Source organism: Eulemur rufifrons, chromosome 17, assembly GCF_041146395.1.
Source record: "Eulemur rufifrons isolate Redbay chromosome 17, OSU_ERuf_1, whole genome shotgun sequence".
Lineage (NCBI taxonomy): Eukaryota > Metazoa > Chordata > Mammalia > Primates > Lemuridae > Eulemur > Eulemur rufifrons.
The window spans coordinates 26,156,905-26,184,109 of NC_090999.1; the positions used below are offsets into that span (position 1 = coordinate 26,156,905).

Here is a 27,205-nt window from a genome sequence, read left to right on the forward strand (position 1 = left end):
CAAGAGTGAGACCCCATCTGTACTAAAAATAGAAAAATTAGTCGGACAGGGTGGCAGGCGCCTGAAGTCCCAGCTATTCGGGAGGCTGAGGCAAGAGGATTGCTTGAGCCAGGAGTCTGAGGATGCAGTGAGCTATGATAATGCCACTGCACTCTACCCAGAATGACAGAGGGAGATTCTGCCAAAGGAAAGGAAAGGAAGGGGAAAGGGGAAAAGGGGGAGCGGGGAGGGGAGGAGAGGGGAGGGAAAAAGAAGAGATGAGGGGAGGGAAGAGAGAAATTAGCAAAAATAAAAAAACATGTAGACCTTCCTAATAAAAATAGTAATTACAACAAAATAAAAACAATACAATGCAGTCTTAGCATAAAAGACATATTAACTTTTCTAGTATAAGTTTGGAATATTTGGGCTTACTCGACTACTGGAATATTTGTACATACACTGTGCCTTCCCTGTTTACCTGCAATGTAAACTTCAATATTACAATAACAATGGAATAATAATAGTAAATAGTTTGTTAAGATATTTAACTTAATGGATTTAAAAATCTTACATCATTAGGACTTTCAGTGAATTAACAGTTATGGACTACATTGAAACCATAAACTACTTTTCCCTCACACTCATTTATGAATAACAATATATACATTAGAAAGATTTCTGCGTTAAATGACATACCCTCTGATGGAAAGAACCTCACACTGTTTTGCAAGTTTTAGTATATCTGGAATCACATTTTCTTCTTGTAGCAAATTTAGACCCCAATTTGATGAACCAATATTTCCCTGAAAGAAAGAAATAATTTATATAATAGTCACAAGAGTAACTCTTTCAAGAGATTTGGAAAGTTACCAAGAAACAAATTTAACCCCATCTATGAAAGAGAAAAAAATATACAAAAAATTCCCTGAATTAAAAAACATTAGGAATTAGTTCACGTTCTAGTTGTCTTAGCAAGAAAACAAAAGCAGTAAAATTAATGTTTATCTAGTCTTCAACATAAAGATAATATTTAGGTTGACATTAATCTAGGAACAAGTTCCAAATAAAATAATTTTTAATTATGTTATTAATGAAAAAAATGGAAAAGAAAATCTAAAAATTGTGAAGATCTTACAGAAGTGTTTATTACAAACCAAGGCCCAAAGAGATGCTTTCAGCTTTTTAATTTCTTCCCATTTATCCAAATCTGGTGTACGAACGTTGTGACAAAGTTCTGTAATAATATTCTAGAGAAAGAGAAAATGTACCATATGAGTAATATGTCTTCAATGTATTTTCTTATGCATTTTAAAACCTAAGGTTTGCTTTTAGTCATTTTTGCAAATTTAAAATTCTAAAATAATTTTATGTAAAATTTTCAAGAAGCAGCATTACTGCATGGGTTCTGAATTCATATTCCAGAATTATCACTTATGAGCTGTGTGGCCTTGAGCAAGTTACCTAACCTCCCCATGCCTTGATTTCCTAACTTCTAGAATAGTGATAATAATAGTATCTGTCTCATAAGAGTTTATGATTTAACAAATTATTATATATAAAGTGCTTAACAAAATACTTTCCTTAATAAAGTACCTGGCAGTATTATAAAAAGTCATAATTATTATTTCTTTAAAATAGAAAATAAGATAGCGTTTACATTTTATCATACTATGTAGGTAATGACACTGAGGAAATCATTTACATTTTTAGTGAATTTATTTTCAAATATTAATACAAAAGTACCTGCCAAGACAGTCTTCACAGACATAATATAAAAACACATAAAACTATAGAGTATATTTACAAAAAACTTTGTGCTCTTGAGATGAATGCTGATACAAAAAGAACTAAATTGTTAGATAACTATTGTTTACACACACAAATATTTCTAACTATTTCTAAAATAAGAAAAAGGTTATATTTATTGAAAACACCTGGTTGCAAGTCATACTCACAGCCATAAATGCAGTACACATACTATATTCAAAGGAAAACTTCTTGTCCGTGCCTGTTACATTCCATGAAGTATATTAGCATAGGGAGGCACTCACAAGCAGCAACTTGCAATTTATTGCTCAACAAGGATAACTGAATCTGTATTAGGTTCAGTTTAACTTCCCAATTGGTGGAAGAAACTAACTCAGTTTTTTGGTATGTTTTTGGATAGTTGAAGTTTTCCAACGAACTATGAAAAAAAGGACTCAGACCTTCACTGGGCTGCTTACTCTATAATAAGTTAGCTATTCAAAAAGTCACACACAAGTCAGGAAATACAAACAAGGCCATTAATATTTCTAAGGATAACAAACATAGAATGCCCAAGTCAATTACAAGATAGATAGCTTTAAACGCAATTGTGCCACTGACTTGCTTTTGAGACGGTTTTGCTACGACAATATTTTAGCAATATTAAGATTTTTTGTTTTTTCACTAATGTAGCTATTTAAATTAAGCAAATTATGTATTTACCTGTACTTCCAGCAAATGGCAGCCTGTTTTATGGTGTACCAGTTGTCCATAAAGGTGTACAGGCAGGTAGACATGAGGACGCTGTAATCTAATATAATAAAGATTATTAATATACCCACAGAATCATTTAAATATGCTAATTAAACAAATGACTATTAATAATGTACTAAATAAATGAGATAAAACTCTCTAGCATAAATAAAAATGTAGAAATGAGAAGACATGAAAATATAAGTTGAGCATCCCTAATCCAAAATGCTCCAAAATCTGAAACTTTTGAGTATTAACATGATGCTACAAGGAAAAATTCTACATGAGTATTTAACACAAACTTTGTTTCATGCACAAAATTAAAAATATTGTATAAAATTATGTTTAAGCTATGTGTATAAGGTGCATATGAAATATAAATGGATTTCATGTTTAGACTTGGGTCCTCTCCCCAGGATATCTCATTACATATGTGCAAATATTCCAAAATCTGAAAGAATCTGAAATCCAAAACACTTATGGTATCAAATATTTCAGATAAGGGATATCCAACCTATAATTGCTTGTTAGCTCTGGTAAAAGAACTACGAATAGAAAAGTAGACTAGGGTGATAGCATGGAGTATATCTGAATGCTGTTATCAGTAAAGGTATTCAACATGGTATGAATGCTGCTGAAATTTTTGAGCAATCAGAACTGTGTATTAATATTTTTCCTGTATCAGTATAAGAAACAGAACATATAAGTACTCAGAAAACTTAAAAATATAATGATTTATTACAAGCTGGTTTTAAATGTGATATTTGAGAACTAGCAATAAATTATTCCATTAACTGGACCATACCTTTGGTTACTCCGACGAACATAGTTATCACCATCAACAGGCTTCCGATAAGTAGTAAGTGCTTCATTAAGTTGTTCCTCAATCAAGTCAACATATTTTGAATTATATTCCTAGAAGATAATGTTGTTTTAATCAAATATAGTGTCATAATGAGAGTCACTAATTTTATAATAGGTCAAATAATTAGCAAATTTTAAAAGTATAAATATTAGAAAAATGAAAGCATCTGTTTATGAAATTTCAGAAATTTTTACAAAGGGGAGAAGGCATTATGAATGCAAATGTTCTACCATATCTGTAAGCTTTCTGCTTCTATTTCCTCCCCCTTTTCAATTAATATTTTGGGGCCCAAGTAATTTTTTCATCTTGAATTCCTTTCTACGTTAAAAAAATTACCTCCTTAATATTAAACCCTGAAGATATTAACTAGAAATTTTAAAAAGGAAATTAACTGAGAATTATCATTTGAGCACCTTTCAGTAAGAATAACTCTCTCTCTACTGATTTAAATCAGGTCAAATGTAAAAATATTTTCTAAAACCTGAAAAACTTCTAGTTAAATGCTCTACTGAGAATCAATCACACTGCCATCTTTATTGCAAAAGATTTCCCCTTCAAACTGCTCAAAGAAATTGATGGAACCTCTTTATAGAGCAACCTGACAGTATTTATCAAAAATTTAAATTCTAATATATGTTTTGGCTTAACAATTATACTTCCAGAAATTTATCCAATACTTCCACAAGTATGCAAAGATATATATGGAAGAATATCCAGCAAACATTACTTACAAAAGCAAAAACGTGGGTACAGTCTAAATGCCCATCAATAAAAGACTGGTTATATAAATTATGTTCATATAATGTATTATACAGCCATTAAAAAGAATGAGGTAGATCTAAATGTACTACTCTGAAAAGAGCTCTCAAACACTGCTAAATGAAAAAAGTTAAATTCAGTTTTATCTTCATTTATAAACAGAATTCACTTGTATTTTAAAATAAAGAATATGTACTGATAGATATATACATCTCTGAATGCACACAAAAAATTGTTAACAGACATTACCTTCAGAAAACAGAATATGAGAATAGGAAAACTTTTCTTTTCCATTTTAAACAATTTAGCCTACTTGAATTTGGTGTGTTACCTTAACTCCTTAAGTTCTGTATTTACAGTTGATGCTTGAACAACGTGGGCATTAGGGCACTGACACCCACAGGGGACAATCACTTATCACAAGACAGGTATCCTTTCTCCTCGATTTTCTTAATGGTATCTGAGAAATTATCTCATGTTTTTTTGTTGGTAGAAGCTGCTTCTCCCATTATCTTGACATTTTTTAAGCCAAATTTGACAAATCTTTCTGATATTATCAAACCACCCTTTGCTGGCATTAAGTTCTCCATCTTTAGATCCTTCACCTTCCTTTTGCTTAAAGTTGTCATATAATGACTTCACTTTTTTTCAAATCATATTAGAGTCTATAGGTATGCAATTCTTATAGCAATCCTGCACCCACATAAAAGCTGCATTTTCAATAAAAAGGTATTCTGCAAAAAGTACAAGGTTCTTGTGCCTGCTTGGTGCAGCTGCAGCAAAACGGCTTCACAAATTTCCTTTTCTTTTGTTACTATGGTCCTTATGCTGGATTCATTTATCTTAAAATGATGGGCGACTGCAAATACAGACCTTGATGCATGGTACATATCAAGAAATTCCACATTTTCTTGTAATGTCATAACTTTACTGTTTCTTGGGGACACTTCTATTATCACTAGTGGCACTTCGTCTGGGTCCCATGGTGTTATTCAAGGTTTATGGTATTGGAATAAAAATGATGAAAAATATGTGAGAATGACCACAAGAGATCACTTTTTCCTGTGATACACAATTTACTGGAGAGACAAACTGCTCATGAGATGATTAGTATGATTAGTATCAGTCATGCAGCATTTTAAGCGGATATTCACATTTGAGCTCACTGCAAATGCAATAGGAGGTAACAAAATTATTACAGTGTATGTACTACAGTTAATTTTATGTAATTAGGATTTCATGCTACATCTTTATGTGTGTTTACATTTCTTTTTACTGTGAATAGTACCATGTACAGTCTGTGTTTGTGTATGCTTTGACAAATTTTAACTTTTTATAATAGATTTGTGTACATTTTATGGTACCAAATGATAAAACAGACTAGCATCTACATATCTTTTAAGTATTCATGATATGTTTAACATTTTCACTAATTTTCTTTGCTATTTCTAGGCCACACGGTTTGCTACATGGTTTGTCTACAAGGTTTTTTAAATTGTCGCAAAACTCTAAAATATTTTCCATTTATTGAAAAAATCCACATATAAATAGAGCTGCAGAATTCAAATCCATGTTATTCAAGGGTCAACTGTAGTTTGCAATAGTAATGAGGTTTTAGTTACTTATTATCACTGTATCATTATTATTACTATTGCTAATACTACTACCATGATACTCTCCTCTATATATGAAAATCTCAGCACAAAAATCTAAGGCAGATGTTTGAGCTTTTTGCAGTAGTTACATTCATGTGGTAAGCCTGGTTAATCTTCTGACCAGTGGCATTCATTTGGTAAACACAAGCACACATCAGGGACATAGTTTACAGCTGTGAAATGGGTAGAGTTTCTAAGGTGGATCATCTTGAGGATTCTGCCTAAAAAGGTTTGACTGGAGGGGCAAGAAGATCCTTCCCCAACTGAGGATGGGATTTTAGCTATTGGTAGGCATTATTAGTAGGCAGCCAGAGGAACCACTGCCCTTGTCAAGGAAACTGCAAATGAGAGATCCTTAGTCGTGAGGTCTTTGAGGAATCCATGAAAGAAACTCTCAAGTCTCAGTATTTAAAATTTGCCACACTCAGAGCTAAAAAACCCAGATGACAACTGCGCCAAGTGATCGCTGCTTCTGACCCCTCACCCCTTCTTCCTCCTTCTGGCTCAAAACTTGCAGCTAGTAAATGGTGAAGGAGAATGAACTCAAACAAAGAGTGATGATATTAACTATATTCTTCTTCTGTAGGTTTCTAAGTGTACATCAGGCCTGGGCTGGGTGAGAGAGTGTTAAATTGAATAAGTGGAATTTCAATATTACACTGATGTAGATGTTTATACCTTGAAAAGAGACAAATTGTTTACTAGCTAATAAGAAAAGCTGTAAGATCTGCCCAACATTTTATCCAGGAGCAAAGAGAAATGATCACACAGGAACAGGCTGAAAGGTACAGTGGTGAAAAAGAAGAGTTACTTAAATTTATGCTCCTGAGTACAACTTGTTCCAAAAACACAGTAACAGACAGTTAAGATACCAAAGAAGTAAAAAAGAAATTGCAAAATAAAATGCTTTCCAAAACAACTGCTACAGTCATAATTAGCAAAGGAGTCTGATGACACAGAAGATGAAAGGTATACTCAACTGCCATCATAATTATGTGATGATATTAACAATGATTTATCTACAAGGTTTTGAGTCATGAAGAATTTATCTATATTTATTTAGTATAACTGGTCTCTCTCCTCTCAAACTCAACATTTATACCAGGGGCAAGCAAACTTTTTCTTAAAGAAACTGACAGCAAATATTTTAGGTTTTTCAGGCCATATATCTCTGTCATAACTACTCAACTGCCATTTTAGAGAGGAAGCTGCTGTAGATAATAAACAAATAAGCATGTCTATGTTTTAACAAAACTTTATTTATAAACACTGATATAGGAATTTCATATAATTTTCACTTGACACAAAATATTCTTCTTTTAATTTTTTTTCAATCATTTAAAAATGTAAAAAACATTTTGAGCAAGTCATGCAAAAACAGGCAGTGGGCTATATTTGGTCTGGGGGTGGAGGGAGTCATAGTTTGCTGACCTTTGACTTAAACCAATTTCAGGTATAAACTGTCTGAATAAAATAATTACTACTAAAATGAAAGAAGAAAGAATCTGCATTTAACCAAAATTTGTGAAACCAATCAATCTCTAGTTGATTGAAAACATACTAAGAAGTGTTTACCTAAACTCTAGAAAAGAGGTACCAATCAGTTTTAGTTACTCTATCACTTGCGGTCACACCAGAATCAAGAGGACACTTTTGTGTGGCTAAATACACCAAAATCATTTCAGTCTTGAGGATGTGTAACCAGTCTACAAAGTTCATAGGTATCCTAAGAGCCAAGTCTGAGTGAGCTGCGAGATATAAAAGTGGAAAGAGATTTCCTCCCTTCTACCTTCAAATTGACTTACACAGTCCTCTATGAAATCTTTTGTCTCTCTCACAGGAAGAGCTGTCTCTACTTCTTACAGACTAATCTCTTTTTCTGTGCCTCTGATATATCTTACCCCTTGATAGGAATCCATTTCATCAACTATGCCCATTCTTCTACTATTAGTCTCTCTTGCCTCATTAAGTCTTTTCATTTGGCTCATAATATGTTTTACTCTCCCCTCCTCTTAAAACAAAAATAAGATTCACACACAGTTTCCCTTCAACTTAGCATGCTATAAGCTACTGGAAATCAAATGTAGTGGAAAGAGCATGGGCTTTGAAATCAGAATTTGGTTACTGCTCCACTCTGATATTTTCAAGCTGTGTGACCCAGGATAAATTAGTTTACTGCTCTCAGTCTCAACATTTTCATTCACAAAATAGAAATAATATAGTTCCAAAAGGCTGTCGTGGGGATTAAATGAGATAATACTTGAAAAGGACCAAGCTCAATGGTAAGCAGTCAGTAAGTGCCCTTCCCTTTAATTAATTTGAGAGTGGACTATATTGTCTTTATTTTTACACATCCCATTTACTGCCTAACTATTAATACATGTAACTGCAATTCAGCATCTGTTTGTAACCTTCTACTAAAATTGTGCTAGCAAAATTCACCAATGAACTGTCAAATTTAACAGTTTATCTTTCAGTGTTCATCTTATGTGACCTTATCGATCTCTCCTTCCTGAAACATCCTTTAGTGATACCAGTCCCTCTGACATTTTTCTCACTGTTCTTGTCTTTTTCTTTCCCTCATTAAACCACGGTGTTCTCTAGGAAGAAATTTCCAGTCTTCCCTTTTTTTGTGTTCTGGATATTTTCTCCAGTGATCGCATTCATTTCAGGTTTCAACTACTATTATACATTCATGACCCCCAAATTGCCATGTTCCACACATATCTGAGCTCCAGATCCACATTTTCAAATACTGCCTGGATGCCATCACCTGGTAATCCCACAGGCAACGTCAGTTCAACATATTCAAAATTTATTATCCTTATCCTGGCAAACCACTTTTTGCAATCTCAGTCTCTTAATGGTGATCTATTATATACTCATTCTTTAAATTAGAAGAAACCTTATGCATCAAGTTGGATGCTTCATTCACTATATCCCACCAGTCCACAAATTCTGCCCATTTAATTTCAAAAATGTCCAGAAAATGTGGCTCTACCTATCCAACCTCGCTACCACTGAAATTCAAGCCCTCATTAATTCTTGCTTCTAAACTGGTGTCAATATTCCTAGACTATTCCTTTGACAATCAAAATCCCACTTTTACACTGCAACTTGTCATGTTACTAAAGCGCAACTCTGTGATAACTCTCTAAATATTTGTAATGTTTCCCCACTACATATAAAATTGGAATCTCTTAGTATGATATAATGTGGCTTACAAAGCCTTGTATGATCTAGCTCTAATTTACCATTCCAGCCTCATCTTGCCACTCTCCACTATTCCAACTACACTGTAATATGCTTACTTCACAAGTCTAAAAAGTTTCAATAATCTATACAGATTTATTTTGCTCTCTCTTCCTTGAATACCCTTTTTCCTATTAATTTTGTCTATTTACTCCTCAAGACCATTTCAAATATCACATCCTCTGCCATATCTGTCCAACATTTCTTTTGATAAACACTAAGGCAGAATCATTAATCTCTCCTCTGTATTCCCGTATACACTTGCACATGCCTTTGATACAGCACTTATGTGTTGAACCTACTGTTTGAAAGCACTGCATCAGACCTGCTAAGCGATTTTCTAATATTATGAGTTGTACAGTAAGGCAATAAATTTTATTATAGTGATTGGTTTAAATATCTTCTATCTAAGAAACAAAACTACTAAAACTTGTCCCAGTTCTACCATTCATCAATTATTGAAAGACTTCATGCCTTAAGTTGTATGCTTTAAAGTTTTAGTCCATTTAATAAATATCTCTTATGAAATATGTTCAATGTAGACAATATAAATAATTTGTAATTATGTAAACAAAGGAGAAAAAACAGATGATGAATGATGTGAAATGATGAAACATCTAAAAATCATTTACACTGGTATAGATCACCTTTACCACGGGTTTCCAAGATGCTTCAACAATTTTAATGTTTCAAACAAAATAATAAACCCACAGCAATAACCAGCTAAAGAAAAGCTAGGAAGTTGTTTAATACCTTCAAACTATTCCTTTCTTACTACGTTTTCCTTTTTGCTACCTATGATAGCAAAAAGTTTGTTCTCAGATTTATGTGAAGTAGCATCCTAAGATAAAGATTAGATAATCATATCTACTTGGGTAGAACTATTTTCGAACTTCCTTCATTTGGAAAAATTACTTTAGTTTTAGCTTAAAAGGGTTCATGCAAAGTTGTAGGCTGTATAAGGGACTCAAGAACAAAAGAAATGACGGTAAGTAGGGTTGACAAATTACATAAGTAGATTATAAAATCGACTGAGTTGAAAGCTAAATTCAATAGAATGTACACAAAGTCAACAGTTCACTATAAATGAAATAACTGTACTTTTTAAAAAATGGGAAAATATAAATACTAGTGATTATACAGAATTTAGGACTTCACTTCATATGAATGTTTAAATGCTTAACCTCATTAGTTTCAAAACATTGAGGTAATATAAAAAATTATCCTCTAAAGTCACAAATCTATTTCCCAAGATAAAAGCATACAAATTAAAACTTATTCGATAAGAAGTTACCTTGTGCCACTTTTCCAATTGTTTTGCTACATAACCCCTTTCATTGAGATAGGAAAACCCTTTTGGAATGGAGAGGAATCTGTAAATTAAAACAAGCAATAGTTAAATTGAGTCCGACTTAAAGTGTTTAAGGAGATAAAATACCTTATATGTTAAAAAATGTTTAAAGAGCTAAAAGACTTTAGAAATGGCTCCCTCCTAAAACTAAAACATCTACTATAATTTATTATAACTTCAATTACACATAAATTTTCACAAGTTTTGCAAAAACACATGAACCCAATCACAATAAAGAAAATATTATGAAAAGTATTAGGAGACAAAGAAATGTGAAAAAAAAAATTAAGGAAAACAGTGAAAAGACAGAGTTTCAGTATTAAAGGATGTCCAAATTCTAAAACAGACCTATTTCAGAAGTTAAAAGGTAAACTCTTTACAGTACTTTCTATTCATATTTGAATCCAGCTTTAATATACACTGCCAGAGAGAACAACACAAAATTTAACTGTAAGAAAAATCTGGCCAGACACAGTGGCTCCTGCCTGTAATCCTCGCACTTTGGGAGGCTAAGGCAGAAGGATCCTTTGAGCCCAGGAGTTCAAGACCAGCCTAAGCAAGAGCCAGACTCTGTCTCTACAAAAAAAATAGAAAATTAGCTGGTGTGGTAGCGCTGTAGTCTGCTGGTAGCCTGTAGTCCCAGCTACTTGGGAGGCTGAGGGAGGAGGATTGCTTGAGCCCAGGAGTTTAAGGTTGCAGTGAGCTACGATGATGCCACTGCACTCTAGCCCAGGCAACAAAGTGAGACCCTATCTCCAAAAAAAGAAGAAAAAGAAAAATTTACTTAAAATTTACCTCAGGAGGAGAAGCAAACCCTTGTCTCCAAGGTGGGATAAAGCTGGCTTCATCTGAATAAGAGCATGAAGATTAGCCTAAAAGAGATGATTATTAGGCAAATTAATAATTTCACAAAGATAGCATATTCATTATTTCCACAGTGCCTATATTATATACAGTATACTTTCACATAATTGTCAATTAAAATTGAGTATTTCAATAAAAATTTATGTCTAAGTATTCCATTATAAAAAAATGAACCTTCACCTTGTCTTCACATGCTTCATCGAGGATATCAAGAGCTTCAGAAGAAATTGTTTTGTTTTTATCATGTAGCTGGGTCACTAGTAACTCAATTCCCCAATTATTGAAGAATTCAACGTTAGCTCTCAATAATACCCTTAAATGTTTTGTTGCATACAGCCTGCAGGCCTATAAAGATAGATGAATACATTTAAAAAAGATAACTTCATCATAAATAGCCTATTTGATTTTATTTTGGGACAGTTGTGCTACTTGAAAAGGGCAGAAAGACTAAAATTAATGATATAGCCCTTGATATAAATAATTTTTTAGTGTTTACAGAATAAAATACTTCCCGTTCCATCTAGCAGCTTCTTCCCCTTGATATAAAAATGTGAGTACTATATGGAGTTCCTTAGAGGAACTAAAATCTTAAAGTAAACTCAATTTCCATCTCATATTCTTAGAATTTATAATTCATTTTACTAAGCTGAAAATTTATAAAGTATTCAATTAATTGGTTGTAAAAATACAGTTTTATTGCCTATGTTATACTCACATCAGTAGCTGCAGTTAGGATTTTGGAAAGGATGACTCTAGCCAATCCATCTCTGCTATAGTCCAAGCTAGAAACAGTCAGCTTTAGCAAGTGATCTTGGTTTTTCAAAGAGCAAAGATTAAGGAGACTTAAAAAAAAAAAAAAAAAAAGGATGAAAATAATAAAGGTTACTAGAAATTACTGCATTGACTAATTCAATGAATATTTTTTCCAGCTTTACTGAGGTATAATTGACAAAAATTATATATATTCAAGGTGTACAATATGATTTATGATTTGATATACATTATGAAATGATTACTACAAATTAATTAACATATCGGTCACCACACACAGCTACCATTTTGTGTGCTAGGGGTAGAGCATAAAGACAATTCAACAAGTATTTTTAAAATTCCTAATGTAAACAAACATTAGTGAAAGAAAGCATTTAATAACTATCACATAAAAAAGTATCAAAGCATTAAGACAACTCTAATCCTTTTTAAATAAAACTTACCAAACACATGTATACAGACTAAAAGCACACTATCTCTTACCACATTAAAAATAAAGTTTATGTATATATTGCAACATAATCTAGGAATTCTCACCATTGAAATACACTGCATTTTTCTAACATTTTGACTCCATGAGGGTGGCAAGAAAGTGTTCCAATAAATAGAAAGTAGTGTTGACTAAGCGTAGTCAATAAACCATTATTTTGAAGACTTCTTTCGGGTTTCATTCCAGATGAGGCATTGAGCCACTGAACAATATCCTTTACTAGATCTTCTAAGTACCCTTGCCCATCCTAAAAGAAAATACATTGTGATACTGTGAGAAAAACATCAATGCCTATAATTGAAAAAATGAACCTTAAAAAAGTACAAAAAATTTAATAATAAAGATAAATTTACCAATAATAGATATCAATCACTGAGTACCTATTATTTTTAATCCTATTTTACATAATGCTGCATAGAAATGATATTATTCTCCATTTTATAGAAGAGTAGACTAGGTCTTCTAGATGGTGGATAACTTGTCTCAAGTCTTACAACTAGTGACTAGGTCAGAATTCAAATCTAGGTCTGGGCTTATTTCCTATGTTTCTAAATATAATTTACGCATATTCAGACAGAAGGTAGAAACAGGGGATGGGGAAGGGGTGAAAATCCAATAAATGTTAAGCATTTGCTATGGAGAATACTCAGAGTGCTTACCTCTTCAGACTCAAGAAGAAATTCTGTAAATTGGCAACCCACAACTGTGAGCTGCTTGGACTTAGCAAAATCCAAATCCAAGTTGGCATATAATTTACTGCTAGGCTTGTAAAAATAAAGTAGTCTTCGTACAAACCTATGATCAAAATGAAATTAGCAACAAAGACGATAAACAATTATTTTAGAATTTTAACTATTGCTTATGATATAATATGGCTTTGAACATGTTTGGTGGCTGAACCACTGTGGTTAAATAGCAAGAAATTAAATAAACACATTTGGTATATTTCACAAAACAAACAAACAAAACCTTCATTGTAAAGAATATTTTTGTGGAATAAGAATTTTATGATATGATGCTTGAAAGAAATAGAAGATAGCAGGAAAAATAGAGATTTAATATAGTTAGACTATAAAATTGAATAAATATTAGGAAGCCACCTGGACATAAATTTTCTTCTATTGTATTCTATGAAAAACTGTCCCACAGTTCTATAAAATAATCTCCTATTAGATAATTTTAAGTTACCACACTCTAACTTTGTCAGTTTTTCACAATTTGGCAAAAGGCCAAACATAAAAGTTGCAATTTAGACAACTGAATTTATAGGCATAATTTATGGTATTTCAATGTTGTAACTTTCAACATTATGTTCTAAGCTTCTATTTAATTTAGTTCAATTTGATTTCATGCACTACAATTCAATCTAATACAGGTGCCAGGTCCAGGAATTGGAAAAACAAAGTTGAATGAGACATCATCTCTGTTCTCGAGGAGTACAAAGAGTTAATACTATTCTTCATTCCAGTATAATTTATATGTTCTGTATACTTCTCAAAACTTAATACAGATATTGTTACATATCACGAGCTGATGAATGCAATTAAGGAATAATGTTAATGACACAAACTTCTCAAACACAAAGTAAGGCTCTCCTATCCAAGGAAATCAGTACTGATAGTTGGTTAGTCTAAACTCAAAAGGAGTATAAATGCATGGATAAACCAGAGAAAAGGATAGTAGCTTAAAGTGTTCTACATGCTACAAACATTTGCATATGTTAGAGGAGGTGTGGTTAAGGGGAGCATAAAGAGGAGGAAGAGTGGATAACTCTTCAAAGTCAAACATGAGGTAGGCACTGCATATTAAAAATATACGTTCTTATTATGTCATTCTCATACGTTAGGGCTAAGATCAGTACACAGTTTATATTATACCAATTTGAGAAAATTTTATCTCAACTACTCCATCTGTTCTAAAACTAAAAGCAGAATGTAAACAATTAGGAAAAGAATTAGCTGATGTGTTTTGGTTATAAGACTGCATATAAAAATATATGTATGTATCTGTTGAAGACTAATTATTAAAATGTGTGTATATATCTTAAAAATACTAATTATTACTTTTAGCAGGCATTAGGTATAACACAATCTAAATCTAAGTTCTTTAGATTTAAATGCAAATAATTCTTATATACATACCTGTGCAACTGTTCATCTTTATAGTTTCTTAGATTTACATTTGGCCACTAGAAAAACATAACAAAATATGTATTTATCAATTCCTAAACATATAATTATAGTAAGTTATAATTAATAATAAAATGAAGACAATCAAGCCATCACCATGAAGTATCTTGTCATACCTTAAGGATGGTCCCTATAAGATTCCAATTCCAGTCAAGATTCTCTTTATGTTGAAGGACTTGGCTATCTCTAAGGTTCATTAAAAGAGCTTCCTCTGTATCCTAAAATCATCACAAAGTAAAAGCAAAAATTAAGGTAAACTGACCTCACATCGGAAAACTAAGTTCAAATTTTAAAAACTAAAACAAAGATTTTTCATTTAAGGATAGATCAAGGCTTAACTTTAAAGTTATAAAAACCCAGCTCTGAACTGCCCAGTCATTATAAAACTCAAAAGCCATTTGAAAATCCATATACATGAATAAAACTGCAAACTCAAACAAGCATATACATACTATTAAGAAAATCAAGTGGTTAAGAATTAAGAAATTATATTTAAGTTAAAAATCGTGATTTCTTTTGGGTAGATGCCCAGTAATGGGATTGCTGGATCAAATGGTAGTTCTATTTGTATCTCTTTGAGGTATCTCCATATTGCTTTCCACAGAGGTTGTACTAGTCTGCAGTCCCACTATCAGTGTATGAGTGTTCCTATCTCTCAGCAACCACGCCAACGCCAAAAGAACAAACGACATTCTATAAAAAATACATCTGCACTAGAATGGTTATAGCAGCACAATTCACAATTACAAAGATGTGGAAACAACCCAAGTGCCCATCAATACATGAGTGGATTAATAAAATGTGGTATATGTGCTAATAAAATGTGGTATATGTACACCATGGAGTTCTATTAAGCCACAAAAAACAATGATGATATGGCACCTCTTGTATTATCCCGGACAGAGCTAGAGCCCATTCTACTAAGTGAAGTATCCCAAGAATGGAAAAACAAGCATCACATGTACTCACCATCAAGTTGGTATTAAGTGACTTAACTGACCAACGCTTAAGTGCACATACAGTGGTAACATTCGTCGGGTGTCGGGAAGATGGGAGGGGGGATGAAGGGATGGGTATATACACACCTAATGGGTGCGGTGTGCACCATTTGGGGGATGGACACGCTTGAAGCTTTGACTCGGGGTGGGGCAAAAGCAACATACGTAACCTAAACATCTGTACCCCCATAATATGCTGAAATTAAAAAAAAAAATCATGATTTCATGTCAGTACCTTAAGAACAAATATATCTTTCTGAACTCGGAGATATTGATCCCGTTTCTGGTGTGTTGCAATTGCTTTCTGAATAATGTGATCTAAATGGAGGCTATACGGCTTAGGTCCTCGTTTCTTCATTTCATGAAAGCGTTTTAAACAGTTCAAGGCTGCACTGGCTCTCCTAATGAGAAAAAAATGTTGATTAACAGAGTAGCAAGACTAGCATAATTTTAAAGAGATCACTTTGGTAAATCACTAAAGCTTATATAAATTCAAGGCTATTATTACTAGCCTTACTATTCTTACTATTAAAAAAGTGAATTTAGTCAATTTTGGAAACAAAGACAAAAAATCAAGAACACTGATTTATATAAAGAAATTATTTAAACTCAACATGTACGTAACTATTAACTAATCTTTTCTTCTATGGTGGTGGGCATTTTTTGCATATTGGTCTTAAGAACTCTTTCTAAAGGTCAGAAACCTAGTTTTCTACATTTTCTTAGAAAAGTTTTAAAGCTTTGCTTTTCACATATAAGTCCTTAATCCACCTGAAACTTTTTTTTTAAGAGACGAGGTCTCAATCTGTCACCCAGGTTGGTCTTGAACTCCTGGCTTCAAGCAATCTTCTTGCTTCAACCCCCCCAGCAGCAAATGCATACCACCATGCCTGGCCTTATTTTTGTTTATGGTATGAGGTTGGAGTAATTTCACTGTCCTCCCCTATGGATAATCAATGATCCCAGTATTAATTGAACAGTCTCTATTTTCAGCATTGATTGGTAACTATAAATGGTATCTTTGCAAAAATTATGTTTAATATCTTTTTTGTGGTATGTAAAGTACAGTTTTCAAGAATTTGGTAGCCATCAAGTCTCAACTTCAGAACTCCTAGTAAACAGAATTTAAAAACCTTGGGATGTGCTGATTGGCAAGTATTTACTCTATCAGTAAAGGGAGCTTACAGGCCCAGTGGCTTACGTCTATAACCCTACACTTTAGTAAGCCAAAGTAGGAGGATTGCTTGAGGACAGTAGTTCAAGACCAACCTAAGCCACATAGCAAGACACCTCCCCACCTCTACAAAAAATAGAAAAAATTAGCTGGGTGTAGTGGCCTGTGCCTGTAGTCACAACTGTTCAGGAGGCTGAGGCAGGATCTTCTGAGCCCAACAATTTGAGGTTACAGTGAGCTATGATGACAACACTGCACTCTAGCTGAGGCAACAGAGTGAGATCCGGTCTCAAAAAAAAAAAAAAAAAAGGAGAGATATCTTACTGAGCTAAAGAAAAAAACTATTCTAAGAAGACTATTATTGCTAACATTTTGGAGGTAAATTTGAATTCCTGACAAGCCCTGAAATTTGTGGCCATAATCTGACCCAGAGTATAGGTCTACCAGGTTTTGGAGAGTACATTTTTCTATCATGAAACTATTAATGTAAAAGCTGAAAGCTGCCATTACTGATGTAAGCCTAGAGTCAGAACTAAGATGGTCCTGAATGCCCTCAGTTTATAACATAACTTCAGTCTGTTAAATAGTATTTCCATTGACAGAATTAATATTAATGGATTATATGTATTTTTGTATTAATAAAGCTAATTAAACTTTTCAAAAATGTATTATAACTGTTAACAAAAATCCACAGTTCTGAATAAAGAACTGCATTTCACTAACATCAAGCAAAAAATAAAGTGGTCCATAAACATAAATTTTTCTGATCATAATAGCAAATAAAAAAGACCAAAAAAAGAGATATCCCTGGCATAGATAAAATCTTCACCAAATCAAAAAATAATCCTACTTGCCTTTCCCAGTTGAACTTCTCCATTCTTACCTTTCATATATTATATTTTATTATTAGCACTGGAATTTCAGCAGAGCTACAGTTGTATTACTATACTTTTGTTTGTAAATTCTGTTTGTAATACCTCCTTCAATATTAAGAGTTCAGCTACTGCTATATAGGCCTATAGTACAGGTTACTAAATTCCAAAATTTTTAACCACACATATAAAAGAATGCATTGGTAGTTTTTGTGCTTTGTTAATTTGAAATAATTTACAGATATAAAAATGAGCACGAATTGTTACTCACAACATAAAATAGTCCCAAAAACTCTCAACCAACATTTTTAGTAATGTGGTAGGAAGTCCACGTCTTTGTCCACAAATATGCTAGAAAAAATGTGATTTTACTATACTATTCATACTTTGTGGCCTAAAATACAAATTATTATATACAAATGAGAACTATTAATTTTTCCTCTTACCTGTAAGGCTTCCCTAAAAGAATGTCCAAGCATAACCTATCTATACTACTTTTTTAAAAAGAAGGGAAGGTAATCTAAGTGGATATTAAATATACCAAGCATAAAAGCTTTCCTAAAGCTCTGATACTTACAGTCTCTTTTCTTTGGGGATATCAAAGGATGCAGCCATATTCATTAGGGTTGGCAAACAGTGCAAATGATGGCTATGTGAATGAGGAAGAATTGTGTTTGCCTAAAATGAAACATAACATTTTATATGAGCTTTCAGAAATAGAAATATTTTGTTATAGACTATCTGCAGATATAATGCTGCATCAAGACCATTAAAAATTCTGAGGTTTTACTCATAAAATTAACTTACTTTTCCCAATACATACTTACCTATAATTTTAATCTTACTTTGAACAACGATGAAATATAAAGATACACACATGATATTAAAATCACTAATTTTCGGCCCTTTTATTACTACTGAGGGGTCCATTTGCCACTCTGGCGAATGTATCTTGCTCTTACTCTATAAATCTGTATCTTGCCCTTGCTCTGTAAACCTATCTTGTCCTTCCTCAATAAACTTCATTTCACATTTGCCTTGCAAGGAAAAAAAAAAAAAATCGCTAATTTTCATAAATCTTTTTTAAAATATTAAATTATGATTTTTAGTGGTACCCAATTAAACTCAATTCTTTAATGGCCAGAAAGGATATGTCAAAATACTACAAAACTGAATCAAAGTTATGATTAAGATAACTTAAAAAGCTAGATGCAATATCAAAACTTGAGTTGACTTCTTAAATTTTAAAAACAACTTTCTCAAAATAGGTTTGTCCCATATACCACAATCTTTAATATAAGAAACTTATTAATCTCTGCTTTCCAAACAAAATGTCACCACCTAACCAGCTTTCTACCAATGAAGATAAGCAAATTAATTAAACATGAAAAATAGGCAATATAAGAATAATAAGCAATGAACTAACACCGCTATACTCAAAATGAGCAGCTTCTATATTTCAAGAGAATTATAGAATTCTGGTGTATGAGGGAAGGGAAAGAGATGAAATTTATAAGAGATTCCTTTATATCAAAGCAAATAATTCTGGATATTGGTATCTTTACAGGAAATAGTATTTTACGAATTAAAATACAAATAATCAAACCTGAGAGCCTGTGACACTATTTAATTCTTTCACAAACAGGCCAAAAAGGAATAGACCTAATGGCTAAATAATTCACTGATTAAAAAAGCAGTTAATATTAAATTCTGTTTAATTCTTTTTACCTCACTCACATAGTCCAGCTGCTAAGTGGGGGATAAAAGGTGAGGTGGAAGGGAGAGGATAAGGAAACAAAAACAACAAAAACAAAAAATACCTGCCAATAATATCAAGCCATAATATAAAAAGATTTGCCATGTTGTCAAGTCTTTCTTAATGAGTTTTAAATGGTTTTTCATGTAGTATTTTACTAACTAGCAGATAACCTAGAAATATAAATTTCTATCTTGCAAACTACCAAAGTTTCCCCCCTTGCTTGATTTGCTAAGAGCAAAGAATGAGCAGAGGTCACTTTCCTAGCTCCTAGTTTCCAGAAGTTATTGAAGTCATAAATCATGGCACAAAAAAAAATAAGATTGCCATCCTCTAAACCTCAAACTATAAGTTTATAGAGAAGGCTATGATGTCCAAACTAGGCAATTACATTTAGACAAAGCTTTCTAAAATTAGGCACTAACTACCATGTATCAGTTCCATTCCTAGCAGAATGAAATAGTTGTTATAGTTTTATAATTTCTTGCTTTTGGGGTAGGAAGTCTTTCTGAGATCAATTAAGATTTATAGGACTAAAATAACATCAAAAGTGAGTGTAAAAATCACATTGAGCACTTTGTATGTTTTGTATTTGTTTCATTTATAAAACCAGCCTATATATCAGGATACAGGTGCCAAAGGCTTTTTGTAATGCAAAGATAAACATTCATAAAAAATGCAAGTACATTTTTTGAGATAATACAAAGCAATGCTATTAAAACAACATGTTTTCTAAATTCAGACATTAAAGGTATGAAAGTATAATCAGAAGTTGCTAAACTTACCATATGTAAAAGCTCTCCTAAAAGGATAGTAGCTCTAACTGAGATATGGTCATCACTGTTCGTTATCACTTCAACTAGACCCTTTGAAAATAAAAAGAAAATATTGCTGCAAAATAATGTAGATGTACATATTTATGCATCAAATATGTTTTTTGCTCTGAAAGAATTTTGTTAGAGAGAAACAGAATAAAGTAAGTTTTATAAGTCTTACCTCTAAAAGTCCATTACGAATAAATGCAGAGAGTATCAGTGCCAAATAATTATCCATGAGGTCTGGCCTAGAAATAGACACAGCCCAGAAATAATTTAAGTAATGCTTCATATATTATACAATCGAACATAAAAAAACAGTAATTGTAATAAATTGGAACCATTTTTAAATTTAAATTCTACCTGGATCTGGCACGATGAGGAAGGATAGTTTTTGCCTCAGCTGCTACAAAGCCATCTGAAAGTCTCCAACTGTCTTGGAACCTCCCTGGATCTAAAATAGTTAAAATTAGGTACTTAAAAGAAGATTAGATAACACTGAAACACTTCAGGTAATTGTGGTACCATCAGCCAGCCAGGCTATAAGTAACTTCAAAAAGTGTTGGTTAAAAAACCATACACCGGCCGGGCGCGGTGGCTCACGCCTGTAATCCTAGCACTCTGGGAGGCCGAGGCGGGTGGATTGCTCAAGGTCAGGAGTTGGAGACCAGCCTGAGCGAGACCCCATCTCTACTAAAAACAGAAAGACATTATATATGGACACCTAAAAAAAAATCTATATAGAAAAAATTAGCCGGGCATAGTGGCGCATGCCTGTAGTCCCAGCTACTCGGGAGGCTGAGGCAGTAGGATCGCTTGAGCCCAGGAGTTTGAGGTTGCTGTGAGCTAAGCTGACGCCACGGCACTCACTCTAGCCTGGGCAACAAAGTGAGACTCTGTCTCAACAAAAAAAAAAAAAAAAAAAACCATACACCCAAAAAGATACACATAAAACCTATATAGCTGGCATGGTGGTGCACGCCTGTAGTGTCAGCTACACTAGAGGCTGAGGTGGGAGGATTGTTTGAGCCCAGAAATTTGAGGCTGCAGTGAGCTACGATGACGCCACTGCACTCCAGCTTAGGTGACAGAGCAAGATCCTTTCTATATATATTAAATATATATATAAATAAATAACAAAAAACCTATTTATGTAAATGTCCACAGATCTAACTTCCTTCATTTGGGGAATAGGAATCATTTGGCTAAAATAAGACCAGAATTAGAAAATCTAATTTGAGAAATACCTAAGTTTCTTACTGTCTCCTCCCTTCCTTTGTTGGCCCATCACCCTATTAATTTCCTTGCTTCTTTTGTAAGAGAGTGATAAAGAAGAAATTAAAATTTCTTAGTCTTAGGAATTTATTTGAAGTTTTAATTTTGTATTAATTTCATGCCACAATGATGCACTAAGAAAATAAAATGATGTTCAGTATTTAGTTTAGCATTTCCCCTTTTAGGAATTTTGTCTCCATTAGGTAAGTCACTTTAAAAATTACAATATATGAATAGCTAAAAACACACTTCAATACTTACCTACACTAAGCAGTGCTTCTATGAACTCCTCAGTCACAACAGGTAGGGGAAGACGAAAGATATCATAAAGCACTTCAAGTAGACCTCGCTGAAATAGCAAACAAATATAGTTCATTTATTTTTATGAAATCTTTATTTAAAGATTTTTTTAAATGTCCTAGTCACAGAATAAACAAAATGATAAAAACAGAATTACAGTCATGTGCTGCATAAAGATGTTTTGTTCAGTGATGAGCCATGTATGACAGTGGTCCCATACATCATAGTGGAGTTGAAAAATCCCTGCACCGTAGAGCAAAATATTATTCACTTGTTTGTGGCGATACTGGTGTAAACAAACCTACTGCACTGCCAGTTGTGTAAAAGTAGAGCACATAAAATTATGTACAGTACATATTACTTGATAATGATAATAAGTGCCTATATTACTGGTTTATGTATCTACTATACTACTGTATCTTTCATCATTATTTTAGAGTGTACTCCTTCTACTTATTTTTAAAGAAAAAAAAGTTAACTGTAAAACAGCCTCAGGTAGGTCCTTCAGGAAGTATGCCAGAAGAAGGCATTGTTATCATAGGAAATGACAGCTCCATGTATGTTACTGGCCCTGAAGATCTTCCAGTGGGACCAGATAGGGAAGTGGAAGGCAGCGATACTGATGAGCCTGACCCTGTGTAGTCCCCTAGGCTAATGTTGTTTGTGTCTTGGTTTTTAATAAAAAAGTTTAAAAAGTAACAACAGAAACATTTTAAAAATAGAAAAAAGCCTATAGAATACAGACATAAAGAAACTGTTTTTCTACAGCTGTAGAATGTTTGTTTTAAGCTAAGTGCTATTACAAAAGAAGCAAAAAGTTTTTAAAAATTAAGTTTATAAAGTAAAAAAATTACAGTAAGCTAAGGTTTACTGAAGAAAAATCTTTTAATAAATTTGGTATAGCTTACGTATAAAAGTTTATAAAACCTACAGCAGTGTACATTAATGTCCAAGGTCTTCACATTCACTCACCAGTCACTCACTGACTCACCCAGAGCAACTTCCAGTCCTTTAAGCTCCATTAATGGTTAAGTGCTCTATACATCTGTACCATTTTTTAATCTTTTATACCATCTTTTTACTGTACCTTTTCTATGTTTAGATATACAAATATCACTGTGTTATAAATGCCTACAGTATTCAGTACAGTAACATGCTATACAAGTTTGTAGCCTAGAAGCAATAGGCTATGCCATACAGCCTAGGTGTATAGTAGGCTATACCATCTAGGTTTACGTAAGTGAACTCTAGGATGTTCACAGCACAATGAAATCACCTAACAGTGCATTTCTCAGAACATATCTCTGTCGTTAATTGATGTATAACTGTACTATGTTTTGGAAAACTATCATTAATATATCAGGCCTACATTATAGATGGGATAACTACTGAATGCTTACTACATACATTGTTTAATTTTTTCAATACATCTTTCATTATTCCCATTATGCACATGAAGAAACAGACTTAAAAATTAAGAGTAATTTTCCCAAAGTTGGGGAGCTAAACATTATAAAAGCAGGAGTCAAACCCAAGTCAGCCAGACTACAAAGATCATCTTCTTTCCCTACCGGCAGAGTAAGAAGTGAATTATTACTATAAACTTTCAGGCCCTGCTTATAGATCTTTCCATTTATAATCATATCCTTTCATTCCATGATCTAGACACTTTTTATTTCACATTTTAAGCAAAGTACACCTGGCTAATATTTTTTAACAATATTTTTCAACACCAAGTTTGGTTCATATAAAGAAAAACGGGTAAAAGGAAGGAATAAAATTAAAACAAACAAAAACATTTAAGGAGAAACTTAACTCTTACTTGAAGGGTTAATTCTTTTTTCCTCTAAATTCAATTTTTTTTTAGCTGTATAATAGAAATTCTTACACACCATTAATTTAGGAATATACCTAATAAATGAACATATAAATAACTCCTTTTTAATCAAAACCACCATTTTCAAAATAAAAACTCATAACATAAAAATAAGTTAGAAAGCACAGATACATAAATGCATCTACTTTTTGCTAAATTTATTTCTATAGTGCTTGAACCTTTTATACTGAAAATGCCCTTTCTGTATTGTTTGTACTGTTTTAATGAATAATGCATAACTGAGTTGTTATTTTCAACTCAACTTTTAATATAGCCTTCGGTCCTAACAATAGCAGTATTTTAAATGATTCATACACTTGGGACTTAACTAAGTAGTAAATATTTATTCATGTATTTTAAAAATGCTCTATGATACAAGATTAACAACTAATGAGGAAAATGTTATCACCTGAAATAACTTTTACTTTTAAAATTAATTCTCACTGTTAAAGGTCCAGAAATGAGACAATTCAAACTTTCACCTACCCTTATTTCCATATTTGGTATGCAAAGTACTCCAATTAGAGATTGGATTCCCGAGTTTCCAGGTTTACATAAATTAATAATACCTACAGAGGATAAAAAAACAATCACTGACTTGAATTTCAAAAAAATTTCTATAGCAATGTATCATAATATAAAATCAGTGATATTTTTCTAAGCTAAATTATACTATTATCTTATACTATTTGGTTATTGTAAGTGGTATTATATAAGTGAAGCATATTTCAAGCATTCTCTGTAGTTCCCTATTAGAGATTAATAATAATTTCATCATTTAAATTCCTTCTTTAATTTGTATTTCACATCCAAAAACTTCATGAATCTCACTGCCTGACACTGTCCTGGTGGCTGATAAACGCTTTCTCTGAGAGTAAGAACATAGGAGAGAATAAGAAAATGGTTTGTCTCCCTTCTTTAATGCTCTTCAATCTAAAATGAAAAACTTTGCTTGGCAGTTATCTTTTAAAGGTTAAATCCTAAAATTTACTGAATGCACAGAAGAGTATAAGCAACAGACTTCAAATAAATTGTAGGAATAAAAATTTTTAAGTTACAGAATAAAGTCAAACAATTTTAAACATTAAAATCATGTCACAAAAGAAGACATGTGAATAGTCAAAAACACAAAGTGTTCAATTTCATTAATCACCAGGGAAATGCAAACTATATTAATAATGAGAAACCAATACGTACCTACTAGAATGGCTAAAATTAAAGACTTACAACACCAAAACCTGACAAAGATGCACAACTGAAACATACACTGATGATGGGAGTATAAAATAGTACAGGTATTTTGGGAAAAAGTTTAGCAGTATCTTACAAAACTAAAAATACATTCATTCATCCTGTGACTCAGCAATTCCATGTAGGTATTTACCCAAGAGAAATGAAAGCTCATGTCCACAAAAAGGCTTGTGCAAGATTGCTCATAGTAGTATTTAGAATAGTCAAAACTAGAAACAGATCAGATGTTCACTAACAAGAGGAGAGCTAAAAATACTGTGATGTAGTCATTCAATGAAATATTACGCAGCAATAAAATGGAACACATTACTGATACAGACAAAAATGAATCTCAAAATCATTAAACTAAGTGAAAAAATCCTTACACAAAAGTGTATATACAGTATGATTCCACTAATATGAAGTTTCAGAACAGGTAAAACTAATCCACAGTAACAATAATCAGAATGGTGGTTGCTTCTTTTTTTTTTTTTTTTTTTTTGAGACAGAGTCTCACTCTGTTGCCCAGGCTAGAGTGAGTGCCGTGGCGTCAGCCTAGCTCACAGCAACCTCAAACTCCTGAACTCAAGCGATCCTCCTGTCTCAGCCTCCCGAGTAGCTGGGACTACAGGCATGCGCCACCATGCCCGGCTAATTTTTTCTATATATATTTTTAGCTGTCCATATAATTTCTTTCTATTTTTAGTAGAGGTGGGGTCTCGCTCTTGCTCAGGCTGGTCTCGAACTCCTGAGCTCAAACGATCCGCCCACCTCGGCCTCCCAGAGTGCTAGGATTACAGGCGTGAGCCACCGCGCCCGGCCTGCTTCTTAAGGATGTAGAGTCAGATACTAGGAAGGTGTGTAAGAAAATTTTCTGAGGTGATGATAATGTTTTATATTTTGAAAGCATTTGAATTACACAGGTACATGCATTTGTCAAAATGAATCAAATGGTAGACTAAAAATTTATACATTTCATTGTATGTAAATTTTACCTCAAACCTCTCCCCCAGAAACAAAACCAAAAACAAACAAACCAGGACTGTAAACAAATATTGAGTTCTAGTTCATAATGTGCATGCTGAAGTGTTCAGAAGTGATGAGTACTAATGTCCGCAACTTCTTTTGAGATATATTAGAATAACATAGGTCAACTAATGAACACACAGAGGGATGGACAGATGTGTAATAAAGCAAACAGTAAAATCTAGGTGACAGGAGAATATAGGTATTCATGGCATAATTTTTTAAAAATTCTCTGTATGTTTCAAATTTTTATAATAAAATGTTACGGAAAATATTTTTTAAAAAGTCATATAGGACTCTGAAGTTCCCTGCCAATTCTAGTAAGCATGCATATATATATATATATATATATATATATATATATGAATACATGCACACACATATATGAATAATCTATATGTCCTCTTTGGATTTAGGATCAAAATTCAAATTAAAATGTAAGAAGCAGACTTATTTGCTTAAATTGTCAAATGGTAGTTCTCAAACTTTGATGTCTGTTAGTAGTTTGAGAGATTACGGATTTAAAATATAGGCTCTATAGATTTTACTCTGCACTATTATGGAAAATAGATTATTGCAACTCATAAAGAAATTGTGTTTTAAAAGGTCATTTGATAATCAGTTATTTGAAATGCACAGAAATAAGGTATAAATACATAAAAGTTTATTTAACTTATAAATAGTACTACAGAATCTAAATATTAATACTGTTTATGAAATTATTTCTGTGAGAAAAATGCTTTCAAAGTTCTAACTTGTAATGCTGATATTTCTCTTCCTACTTCAATAGGAGGGTAGAAGACTCCCAACCTTCTAAGTTTCTACTGATGGATCAGTATATAAGGGCTTCAGAAGAAACTGAAGCACAGGGGAAAAAAATGTTTAAGACTGGTAAGGAAAGAGGCTGGCAGGACAGTGACAGGGAGAGTAGAGTCTGAAAGCAGGAAGAATGAGGGGTCAGTAGCTAGGCGGTACTGGCAGTTAAAGTAGGACAGAATTAATTTTTTTTGATAAGATAGAAACTGCTGTAATGACAAGGAAGCTGAGGATGGTAAAGAATGATGATTGCAACTACTAACAACAAAGTTATACTGAATTTTGGAGTGAGGGCAGTGATGGTTAAGCTTGGCAGGAGGATTGAGTTGGTTTCTGTGTTGAAAGAGTACTGCAGAGGTGGGTGAGGAAGTATAAAAAAAGGACGTGTGA

General features: G+C 32.9%; 1 protein-coding gene across 3 annotated transcripts in view; it reads right to left on the reverse strand.

The window, feature by feature from the left end:
* RICTOR (RPTOR independent companion of MTOR complex 2) overlaps window positions 1-27,205 on the reverse strand; it is a 42,801-nt gene that overhangs the window by 14,742 nt on the left and 854 nt on the right. For all 3 annotated transcript variants that reach the window (XM_069492109.1, XM_069492108.1, XM_069492110.1), the window contains exons 2-20: window positions 24,230-24,312; window positions 21,829-21,916; window positions 20,656-20,746; window positions 20,474-20,540; window positions 20,263-20,343; window positions 18,299-18,399; window positions 15,911-16,076; window positions 14,794-14,895; window positions 14,630-14,676; window positions 13,148-13,283; window positions 12,536-12,735; window positions 11,943-12,069; window positions 11,408-11,572; window positions 11,159-11,235; window positions 10,307-10,385; window positions 3,287-3,396; window positions 2,452-2,539; window positions 1,137-1,229; window positions 679-785 (exon numbers count right to left, since the gene is read on the reverse strand). In XM_069492109.1, coding sequence (XP_069348210.1) covers window positions 679-785; window positions 1,137-1,229; window positions 2,452-2,539; window positions 3,287-3,396; window positions 10,307-10,385; window positions 11,159-11,235; window positions 11,408-11,572; window positions 11,943-12,069; window positions 12,536-12,735; window positions 13,148-13,283; window positions 14,630-14,676; window positions 14,794-14,895; window positions 15,911-16,076; window positions 18,299-18,399; window positions 20,263-20,343; window positions 20,474-20,540; window positions 20,656-20,746; window positions 21,829-21,916; window positions 24,230-24,312 — 2,008 coding nt within the window. The remainder of the gene's footprint in view (window positions 1-678; window positions 786-1,136; window positions 1,230-2,451; window positions 2,540-3,286; window positions 3,397-10,306; window positions 10,386-11,158; window positions 11,236-11,407; window positions 11,573-11,942; window positions 12,070-12,535; window positions 12,736-13,147; window positions 13,284-14,629; window positions 14,677-14,793; window positions 14,896-15,910; window positions 16,077-18,298; window positions 18,400-20,262; window positions 20,344-20,473; window positions 20,541-20,655; window positions 20,747-21,828; window positions 21,917-24,229; window positions 24,313-27,205) is intronic.